General features: G+C 41.3%; 1 protein-coding gene across 2 annotated transcripts in view; it reads right to left on the reverse strand.

The window, feature by feature from the left end:
• The window catches only part of deptor (DEP domain containing MTOR-interacting protein), a 36389-nt gene continuing 24172 nt past the window's right edge, over positions 1-12217 (reverse strand). For both annotated transcript variants that reach the window (XM_030073407.1, XM_030073406.1), the window contains exons 6-10: positions 11887-12069; positions 11470-11607; positions 9198-9268; positions 8020-8124; positions 1-2502 (exon numbers count right to left, since the gene is read on the reverse strand). In XM_030073407.1, coding sequence (XP_029929267.1) covers positions 2380-2502; positions 8020-8124; positions 9198-9268; positions 11470-11607; positions 11887-12069 — 620 coding nt within the window. In that variant the 3' untranslated portion in view covers positions 1-2379. The remainder of the gene's footprint in view (positions 2503-8019; positions 8125-9197; positions 9269-11469; positions 11608-11886; positions 12070-12217) is intronic.

Genomic DNA, 12217 nt, shown 5'->3' on the forward strand with positions numbered 1-12217 from the left:
TTTGTTTTGGATTTTGGGGCAGAGTCAGTCCTGTGAGATCGGGCTGAGGAAACACTCTGTATTCTTCAATGAGGCTATGAGGCTCATGAACTCTGGGCTATGAACTGTCCTCTGCAACTCTCCATCACTACTGCACTTTATCCCACATGTTGCAGTTTACACATGATTTGTTATATGTTTTATTTATTATATATTTTAACATATTGTTTTTTTTTTTTTAGGTTATTATTACCTATCTATTACTCGCTGGTCCTGGGAGATACTTTTTGTTCTTCCATGTTTCTTAACATGTTTGAATGACATTAAAAATATATGAATCTGAATCTGAAAAAAAAACTACTGCTACATAAACACTGACAGAGATTCTCAAGAATCATGCATTTCACCGGTCAACACGACATTTAAGCACACCGAGAGATGGCCGTTGTATCACCCACATAAGACGTTTAGAAGCGGTTCACTATGAGAGATTAATTCTACTTCTTTATGGCACAGACTACCTGAATTAATATTCACTATGAACTAAAGGGGTCTGCTTAGTCTATGTGCATTTTTTATTATTAGTTATTATTTTCTCAAATCTTAGCCCGGATTAGACCAAGTCTGAGTCCACGCTATATTGATTTTGTTTACAACAAGTGCTTCGTCACTAGATCTACATGTTGTCACCTATGGATCACAGTCATATTACCTGACTAAGAGCAATGTCTATCCATCCATTCTTTTTATATTATAATACATCTTTTAATATAATCCTTCCATGCTAGTATATCTAACTTAGATATAAAGACAACATACAACTATAGAGGGAGATGTTATCTAATGGAAGCTAATATTGTACAAACCCAGTGATCTAAACCTCCTGCCAATTCACTCTGAATGAGCTCAGGAGGTAGATTCCTATTAATATACCAACTAAAGATGTCATATTGTATATTCACATGTATACAAAGACTTCAATATATTCAAACTCTAAGGTCATACATAAACATACTTTAAATCAAATATAATCATCTTCTAGATGAAGTGCTTTTGTCAATCAGGAACAATCTCAGTTAACCAACTCAAGTGCTCATACAACTGCTCTGTGTTTTCTACAGGTTTGCTACAAATGTCCATAAGCACGGGGATGTATACCTATATTTAAAGACAACAGAGTTTAGGCTACATCTAAATACTTACTCTTTATATATTATGTGACATTTTCCAAATCAACTGTGGTTGGCACAGCTTGACTGCAACAGTAGTTTACAATTGTTTGGCATTGCCTCTGGTACAAAGAACACCTTGTGGGTTTTTTAATCAATTGGTAATTGCAACATTTCATTGTTAAGTTTGCCAAAGATAACTTAGCACCAAGAACATCTAAACATTGCAGCATAACGTGGAATATTGATTACAGGAGTTACTATTCTCTTAAAAAAAAAAATCCAGAAATAATGAGCTCTTGTGTCATTGATGGTGTTTCTATCCACATATCTAGGTCTTATCTAGGGCTGTCTTATGCCCCATTATGAAAAAATAAGGTTATAGTTAGTCAGGACTTTTTAAGACATTGATTTATAATGGATCAAAGATGTTCTCAGTGTTGAAACTGCTTTGGAGAAACCCAGGCTAGAGTAGTAATGAGGCTTCACCTAGACACCTATTCCTGGAGTTCTTCAGTTTGGTTTGATTGTGTACGCTGTAGAAAATCTTGTGTAACTTACTATGTACATTGTGCCTCTTCATGTCTGTTACAGTTTAGTACTGCATGTATGTCATGTGCGGCAATTCACTGAGGCAAATTCTAAGTGCATGTAAATTTACCTTCCGATTAGTTTTAAATTTGCCGTTGGGTCCTCACATGAGCCTTTTTTTTATTTTTTATTTTTTTACTGTTTATTCATATGGTTGTTCCCAGGCTAGAGTAAAAGCCTGAAATCAGCCCCTTTGGATTTATCCAAGTTGCCAGAACATGAAAAAAGGATCTCTCCCTCCCTCCACCAGTAGAGGGCAGTGCAGGGCCATTTTCAGTTTGAGAAAAGAGTTGGAAACAAACTAGGGGAGAGGTCACCAAATGTGTCAACATGAAGTGTCCTTCCTTAAGTTACAGGAGCAGCCTTGACTTTTTCATCTCAACTCAATGAAAACTGTTTGTCTTGGTTTTATTTAAAACAAATCACTGCTCTTGTCATGAGGGGACCCATCAGCAAGACTCACACAAAACTGTCAAGACGTTGGCACAGAGACGAGAGTCTGATTGGGTCCATTTGTTCCACTTGGATACTTCTCTGTCACTTCTCCATCACAGTGTTTCTGAAGTGCTCAAACTTCCACTCCCGATTCTCAAACTGTATGTCTCCGCTGCGGGGTGTTTTCTCACTCCTCTGCTCAATGTTATACCTCCTCCATCACTTCCATGACAACAGTCCTGGGCCCTGTTAGGATCAGGTTGCTGACGGTTCGGTAGTCCAGAGAGAGCACGTTCAGGCCGTTGACCGACACCACGAACTGACACACCTGGAGGAAGACAGAGAGAGAAAGAGATATTTATCTTGATCAGTTACTCATGCCGAGTAGCCTTGAATGTGCAACGAAAAGGATTTTAATTGCATATCTCATGGAGAGCAAAGTTTGCCCAAACTGTAGGCATTTTTTGTTAGCATGGAGCTGACTGGCAACTTTGACAAACAGCAACTAAGTGTATTTGAAAACATCTGTTTTAATCTCTCATACCTTTCTGAAATGTCTTGTCTTCAATGTACTTTCACTAAAAAACTGCTAAATAAACCATTTCTGGAAAATGCTTTCATGCATGTTCACCTGTGTGCAGCTGGCCTGTACATTCATCAAATCAAAGGCCTGCCTCTGGCTTGTTCAATGGCCAGGAGTCCCGTTCATTCATTGGCTACACTGACAATGCTCATGCACCCATAGACAGCGCAGGTAAAGCAGCTTTACCAATGCACCCTGCCTCTCGACCCATCTCACCCTACACAAGGCTTGAGTGAAAGGAAAATACAACACAGTCAAAGCTTGTACAGAGCTACAAACACACTGATCATGTGTAACATTAAGTTTGTCCTGTGCCTAAACTACAACAGGTACAACATGACAGCCACAGCCCTGCTGCCTTATCATCATTTAGGCAATGTCGCAACTCGGCCACACCGATAAAAATAAGACTCACCAGAAACTGCTTTCTAGCTGCTGTTGCAACACGGTGCTGTGGTTTAGTTCAGGAAGCTATTAAAGGAGCACACTACACGTGCAAGCAAACTCCCAATCAACTCAGCCAAAGGTTTTCCAAAAGCTCCCGCTGTTCTACAGAGATGTAAAAAAAAAAAAAAAATGTAAAAACTTACAAGGATAGAAGTATGATGTGAGACGGCAGAGGAAAAAGAGTTTCTCAGATAATTATTCCAATAGTTTTGTTGCCTATAAATGAGTGAACTATACCACAGATGTGGAAATACACCCTTGTGTTTCCAAAGTGAGTTTTTCAGGAAGCAAAAACAACTGACTGAATTCTGGGTTATGAATGGGCTTCGTGTTCACAAAACATGCAGGACCATGTGTCAGGGTTGTGCAATGCATGTCGGTATCTTTTTCTCCCAAAATAAATTGTTACCTAAAGAATACACACCGCTTAAGACTTATTTTTCTTTGCTCCTGCAAGTTTCAGGGCAGGAGAGATCAAAAGAGAAAAGAGAGAAGGAGGAAAGACTTGAGAGAGAGAGGGAGGCTTTAATCCCGTGTTGTGGAGGAATTTCAGACCCTCGCTGTAATCACATCTAACCCCCTGTACACTAAACTACTTTGCAGACGATACATGCAGTGCTGAACAACTCTCTCTCTCTCTCTCTCTCTCTCACACACACACTCTGTCTCTCTCAAACACACACACCGTTTCTCTTGCTAACCTCTTTACTGACTCTCAGCTTCTTCCACTCCTCTTAATTCTCTTGCAGCACCTCCCCCTCTTTCTCTCCCACTACTCCTTCTCTCCTTTCAGGCTGCTGTTAGTCTTGGCTGGGGTCCAGCTGGGGTGAATGGCTCCCAGCACAGAGAGGGTTAAAACTTCTCTCACACAGAGAAAGAAAGAGAAAAGAAAGAGAGAGAGCGATCCCAAGTCAACAGCAGGTTAAACTGGCATGCAGTGAAAACAACTGTATCCAGTGGAGAAGAAATTCCTCCTTCACAAGAAATAAAGAAACAACACTCAGGTGATGGATGTCCTGAGGTCATGATTTAACACAAGTCCATTGAGAAATGAGGCAGCCAGAGAAACAGACAAGAGGTTGCACAAAAGAAGACCAAAACTAACTGGTGTTGAGTTTGACCCATGTGCACGTGCACGTCTGTATGGTTGAAAAGCAGAGCGATAAAGCCGAACGTTTTCAGATGTCGGTTAAAAGACCTGCTATGTTCGAAATATCAGTGTGAACGATGGTGTACAGAGTGTTTCCATGTTTAATTAAATGTCCCACTTCTCCTTCTTCTTCTTCATTCCTCTTCGTCCCCTTGGGAACACAGGGCATCAACCATGGATCTCCACCTCTCTAAATGTCCCACTAAAGCTTCTGAATCAGCAGTTTTCAAATTTTCTAATGCCTCAGACCCCATAGTTGACTTTCATGAGGCCACGCCCGGCCATATGAAGTGATTTTGCCCCAGAGACCCTGATATGAAAACGTAATTTGGTTTGTATTAGCTTGTATTTTAACACAGACAAGATTCAAAGTGATGTGTTTACAACATAATATTAAAATAATCACTAATACTTCTTTTGCACTGTGAAATATATTATAGTGAAATTAAACTATTCCTCGTTTTGCCGAGGAACCCCTTGAAGCCCCACAAAGGCTCCTGGGGGCCCCTGGACCCCACTTTGAAAACCACTGCTCTTTAGTGTTGAACTGCCTCAGAGGTAGACACAAAGAGCTCAAGAGGAGGTGGGAAAGTGCGACTGCCTTATCTGCACGGTACAAATACTGTAGGCAGACATATTGTGGAGTGTGCATGCACGCACACAAACACACACACTAACATTATCATGTGCAAACACACAGTACAGTACAATCTGCACAGGTGGGTGACAGCGTTAGACATCGATGTGCACAAGCAAATCATGCACACATCGCAACACTGCTGCAACTGTAGTCTTATATAAGTGCATTAGAAGTGGCTGTAAGAATGATGTCTGTGACAGTTACATAAGTGCTTGGATCCATTATGGTTAGCACTAGGCTGGTGCGTGTGTGTGTGTGTGTGTTTATGGAATAAGAGAAAAAGAGAGAAAGAGAGAGACCCAAAGTGTTTGCATGTGTTCATGATGATAAATGAGCAGAGCCTCATGATGCATTTTTCTAGTTGCCCTTCAGGTCAGTGAGGGCAAATTGACAAATGTCTCCTTTGTCGCCTTGGCTGGCACTGCAGTGTAAATATATCGCAGCATGGCTTCGGTGTACACCAGTAAAACTGCTCAGGTGAGGCAGAAATGGGACAAACCTAGGAAGTGAACAGAATTTAGACTGTCCAATCTGTCCCTCCTTCTTTGCTATTACTTTGTCATCTGTAATGTGTTATTCTCATGTGTATAAATATAGGATTAGAGAAGTGAGCCATGTGGCTGCACACGTCACACTGTGGGAATTTAACCATAAACGTAAAGCACAGCTTGACAAGAATATATTGCTGCTACCGCGTTTCTCCAAAAGCTCGAAAATATCAGTGATTAAGAGGCTTCTCCACTGATGCATAGCATAATGTGGAAATAAACCTATGTGGGGTTTTCATAGGTAGGACTGAACAATTAATTAAAATATAACTATCACTGAGATCACGATATGCCAAAGAGACAATATCCAAAATGCAGGATAGAGATAAAATGTGTGACACAACATTGTTATTATGGTGCTACAGAGGTGAGCTGGCCTACAAATTGTATTTTCTAGATGTAGGAAAACATGTTTGCTTGGTACAGACCCCATCATCTTTTTAATAGCTTTTTCAGTGAAAATGAAAATTGTAACACATAATGAAAAAATTATGATTTTGTTAATCCTGTCACAATCGCAACATCTGTAAAAATAACCGCAATATATATATATATATATATATATATATCACAGTCTGAACATAAATCACACAAAACACTGCACTATCAGACTGACACACACACTTTATGAGTGTCAACATCATTATGACTGTACCGTATGACTGTGATCCATAACATGTGTTGCTATGGTGATGAAGTATGGCCTGGGTTAGCACAAAGCAAAGCAGAAGTGATATTATATTTCTGTTGACTCCTTCCTCTTTGAGTAGTACTCTCCAGCTGCTGTGCCGCCTCTGTCTTAAGCCCGCGCGTCTTCTCTCTGCCCTCCCCCTCTCTTAATATGTTCTCATTTCTTTTTTATTTGCCTTTTTCCTGCTCCTGTCATGTACAATTCCAGTTTGCTGGCGTTGCAGGAAGACGGAACGACCAGTTCTGCCATTTTTCCACTTCAGCTCAAAGTTTAGATGGCCCGTCACATGCTAATCCAATTTCACTGACATTAAGAACCAAGAACACATTTTTGAGCCCACTGTATATTTTCAGTGCCCACCAATTTGAAAATGACAGTCTTCATGGATTTTTAAAAGGCTGACTTCTTGAAAATGAAAGGTTTTCAGCCGACGGCAAAAATGATCCAATTATTTTCCATTTTGTAACATCATTTTCTCTCTGCCATCTTCTGGTTCTCTGTTCTCCTCTCCTTCTCTGGCTCTTACTGCTGTTTTTTTTTTTCTCCCCACACACACACAAGCTTTTATTTTAGTGTTTACCATTTGCTGCATAGTGTACAGACAGGCATCAAGGATCCATGACAAAACAAGGCAACACTTCACTTATATAACATTTCAAGGAAAAACCTTAAGACGCTCATATACTCCTCTTCCATCTCAACAGCATTATGGAGACGATGTATCTGTAATTCTGCCACTTTGTTCAGCCCACCACCCCCCCACGCCCCACAGCCCTTCCTCTCCTCCCTGTCCATGTTGTGGTTAAGGTCAGTGCTGCCTCGCTCTGCATTCCAAGCATTCCTTGCTGCCAGTGTGTGTACATACCTTCATACCAGCTGTGGTAGTGTGGCCATTACTATCCCCCTTCTGGCCTTCCTCCTCCTCCTCCTCTTTCACTTCAGTCCTCCCTCCCTGCCTTCCTGCTTTTACCAGTTCGAGCCCTTTTTACCAGTTGCCTTTCCTTCCCCCATCTCATTCACGTCAAACAACCCTCTCAGTCTGCAGCTGTGAGGTGACAGTATTTACTTAAAGGAAAAATGTACTGAACTGAGCGGTGTTACAAAACAGCTTTGGTGATACACTTTAAACATTTATTAAAACAGAAACACATCTGTTGAATAAAAAATAATCAATTTGTTTCTCACTCTATCTTAAAAAATACATCAGGTCTGCCTATGTTCCTCCCGGCCCCAGAAAATGGATTAATTTAATTTAGTTAGCAGTTAGGGGAACTCCACTGGGATGTTTCTGCCTTTGAAACAACACCAACATGATTGTCAGACCAGTGACAATTTGGCTGGACAAGCGAATCAATAAACCAATCAATCAACCGATCAATAGGATCTGGCCCTAGGCGGAACAGCAACACCATTTTACGTCTAAAACTTGAGTGGTATAAATATCAGGTTTAGGTGTCAAATCTATAGAGACAATCTGAGCTTGTTGTTTTTTGCCCTTTGACACATCATCTGTCCTTATCCTGTCCACTTCCTCCTCTTTGACTTACACTCCTCTCTCTCTCCCGTCCATTCCCCCTCTTCTGTATTCATACCTTCATTCAACAACCAGGGTCACTGCCCACTCTTCCCTCTAACTCTCTAACCAACACTAAGTCTCATCCCTGCTTTTACCTCTGCCCTCCTCCCTGCCTCCTTGCTTCCCTCCAGCCAAACCCTGAAGCTAAGAGTTGTGACAAAATTTGACTGCCCTCCGCCCTCATCGCTCCACCCCTTCCCGCCTCTGTACCTTCATGCCGGCAGCAGCTGCAGGTCCACTGGGGTCCACAGCCTGGATGTGACAGGGTTTGTTGCCTCGCACCACAAAGCCCCAGCCCACGGCATCGCCTACAATCTGGGGAGAAATAACAGCAATATCAACATGACTGCTCCACTGTCACCATTTAGCATTTAACCCCAATCATCAGATGAACCAGGTCTTGGCACGATAAAGTGGTTTGTGTTGGCCTGTCTGGTTTATTGTCTCTAACATATCTGGCTGTCTCTGCTTTTGACAGCTGGTATGAGTCCTGGCATTAACAGTGACTGGTAACAACACTCGCTAGAACCCTGCACCCTGTAAGAAACAAAACAAGCAGAGTGTACAGTACAAGTTGAATGAAAATAACACTTGAGTGCAATCTTTTTCTGCAGCCTTGACCGGTTTGATTTGGATCCTCAAAGCATTTCCCTCCATGTCGTATAACTACAGACAAGAGTGAAGAGTTTGTCCTTCACGCTAAGCTGCAAATGTCATGATATTCAGCTGAATAGGAGGTGTGCGTACACTCAAAGCAGCTCCAAAAGGAGAAATGAACAAATGCATATGCGCATGATTTTTTTTTTTTTGCCTTTGTTTCATAATGCATTTCACTTTTTCAAATTTCTTACTTTTTCCACATTTTTGTGTGTCGCACTATGCGTGTTCTTTTGGTACTGTGATATCTTTGGAGGAGCTGCCCGTGTGTAGATTCTACTTTTGTTCCATGGTTCAAATTCTATGCAACACCTGTAATACAATGTGTGTATTTTCACTCTAAGTTATAGATGTACAACATTGAAAATAAACTGGAAGAGATGGGAAAAACTGGTTGGTAATAAGTCATACTTGGCTTCTAAGTGAGTAAATTAAGTGGTGTTTTTATACCTCTTTATCCTGAAATAGAGCATAGTTACTGACAAGCATATTTAGTTCTAACTCATAGACACACACACACACACACACACACACACACACACACACATTTATCAGATGTTACTGAACCACGGCCAATAAGATGAGCTCATGCTGGCTGTTACCACAGACCCCACACTTTAAATCAAATCTTAGCTCTGGTAATTGTAATGGTATGACCATTTGGACTACTACATGGTGAAATGTATGCATCTCTGTTTGTGTGTGTGTGTGTGTGTGTGTGTGTGTCCTACAGTGAATGTCTTCTTTATAAACGGTCCTCCTGGTGTCTGGAGTTCTTCTGGACTCACTTGTCTCTTCAGAACTGTTGAGACAAACACACGCATACACACACACACTTTTAGTGAAACAACCAGATTCAACCACACACACAAATGCAAAAAACCATGTGCATGTTCACCCATACACAGTGACGCACACACAAAACATAGTACCGCTTGTAGAAAGTGTGTGTGAGTGTGTGTGTTAGTGTAGAATGTCTTAATGTCAGTCACATGCTAACAGTGCCTGGAGGCTCCCAGCTTCCTGAAACAGTATAGCTTTTTCTCCCCCCCAACTTCCCCTCATCATTACTCACTTCAACATCACCCTGCACTGGACTTAACTTCACTCGTGTCACATTTAGAGGACATGATTTCTGTTAACAAAACTCATAAAAAAAATAAATAAATAAGTAAATGGACAAAACACAGTCCCAAAGTGCCTCGAAAGATATTTTGATCATGCAGATAGTTCACATCGGAGAAAAACTTTTATGGAGAATTTACAACTGCTTGTTGTGTGTTTCGTTAACGCTAAGCTCTGAGACCTGAATCTTATTTTCCCATTTGAACTGTATTTTTCATCATGGTCAAAACTCCACTTAGGGTTCAAATAACAGGGTTCCCACCAGCGTGCACATATTAGTTGTTTCTCATTTAAAGTCACCATAGAATGATTCCAATTGGACAAAGTGGCCAGGTAGCTCAAAAAGCTAACAACACACACAGTGATCAAACGCCATCAAAATTTTGCCATCAAAAGTCGTGATGCAGCAAAATTTTCCGAATTTTCCAGGTGTTTTCCATATCTGGAAAACTATTCCATACATTTTCCAGGTTGTGTAGGAGCCCTAAATGAACCCCGCCCTCTAGTCCTATTTGTCCTCACAGCTGCTACATCGAGCTGGAAGTACAGATCAGGACCTTTTTGTAGGGTATGAGTGTGTTTGAAAAATACGAGTGTGTTACAGCAAGCCCGTGGCACTTAATCTCAATCTGATGAGACAGAGAGCGAGGGAGAGAGAAAGATGGAAGCGGCTTTATCCTCTTGATCCTTGATACACTTGTATAATCTCTCAGCGGAAACCTCGTGTTGATCAGATACAGAGGACGATTTCCATTTAAATACTTCATCATCTGTAGTCCTGCCTCACCTCAGAGGCAAGGGACTGGGGACATTCCTTGTGTTATTAGTTTTTCTGTCTTCATGCATTTATATACACACTGTAAATTATGCTGGATAAGACAGACGGCTCAAGGGGAAAGGTTCATTCAATCCACAGTGAGCGCTGAACATCTGGACATGGAGAATCCTTATCACATGATATGCATGTTTACTGAAGTTAATATGAAGCGAACGGGAAATTGGTGCTTGTATTACAGACGTGTTTGTGTGTCCTGCCTTCCTGTGCCTTCCGATGTGTGTGTGTGTGTGTGTGTGTGTGTGTGTGTGTTGTGGGGATGGTCCGCTGGTACGGAGAGAATGAAGGACTTTAGACACATATAAGAAAACCTGTCAGTCAGACAGAAAGAAACACATACACACACACACACACACGCACACACAGACACACACACACACACACATAAATACAAAGCTCAAACACACCATTACTCCATTCAAATCTGTTTCGCAGAAAACAGTACATCTCAAAAAGCAATGTCTCATCATCACTTATCACTAAATCGATCTCTCTCCCTTTATTTTGTGTCCCTCTTTCAAATATCACTGAAAATACATTAAATAAAAGGTATAGCATCCTTACAATCTGTGACCAAGTTCAATATATTCTCTTTTATTGACGTGAATGTCAGACTGTGATCACTTTTTTTATTGGTGTTCAAAATAGTGATGTTGGGTTGAAGTTACAAACTGATAAATAAAAAAAAAAAAAAAAAAAAAAAAAACAGAAATAAATAAAGTCACCAATGTCCATACAGACATGAACATCAGATGAAGAAAACATCTACAAACTATAAAGAAGAAGTAGTAGCAGTCACAGTTGTAATAGTTGTAGCAGTAGTAGTGGTTGTAGTGGTAGAGGAATAAGAAGAGGAAGTAGAAGTAGTAGAAGAAGAACAAGAAAAAGAAAAAGAAGCAGTGGTAGTCATCAAAGTAACAGAAGAAGAAGCAGAAGAAGCAAAAGGAGAACAACTAGTAAATACAAATGCACTCTGTGTGTGTGTGTGTGTGTGTGTGTGTGTGTGTGTGTGTGTGTGTGCGCGTGTGTGTGTCCTCTCTCACCAGACTTGGGGTTACAGAGGACAGGGGGGCTGCTGCTGAGGGTTGGACTGCTGCTGTAGTAGCCGCTGCTGCCACAGCTGCTGCTCATGCTGCTGCGCCGAGCGCCGACCACCACCTTGATCTCTTTGGTGGGACTCACTGACACAGGGACAGACAGACACACACACAAAAATCTATTAAAAAACTGTAGGAAAAACAATCAAAATACTTAAGTGAATCGATTTTTTTTTTTTCACCCTTAATGCTCACCCTCACTCGGTCCAGTTTAAATTGGGTGTTATCACTGTTTGGACACATGGGTGAACCATTTAAACTGAATTTAAATAGGTTTTACCCTGTTTATCAGTCAGTGTGACTGTGTCTATCTGTGTGTGTGTGTGTGTGTTTGTGTGTGTGTGCTGTGCTGAGTGTGTCCACCTGAGAGGAAGCTGGTGTTGCCTCCGTCTGAGTTCTGCTTGCGGAGACAGAAGGGGCTGTCGTGGCTCTCAGGGATGCTGCGGCCGCGCTCGTTAAGCAGCTCGATCAGTCGCCGCCGCCGCCGGAAGTTCATTCTGAACTGGTAGAGCAGGGCCCCGTCCACAAAGTGGTGCTTGTTGGTCACTGTGGTGAGAAAGACAAGGTGTGAAGGAGGGCAAGAAACAGATCCAGATGCAGCAGAGCAAGAGACAGAAAGGCAAATGAGTTCAGGAGAGCAAGAAAAAAAATGTAATTTTCAAACTAAAACCCATACCACTGTTAGAAATGTATT

This window comes from Myripristis murdjan, chromosome 16 (assembly GCF_902150065.1).
Source record: "Myripristis murdjan chromosome 16, fMyrMur1.1, whole genome shotgun sequence".
NCBI classification, from domain to species: domain Eukaryota; kingdom Metazoa; phylum Chordata; class Actinopteri; order Holocentriformes; family Holocentridae; genus Myripristis; species Myripristis murdjan.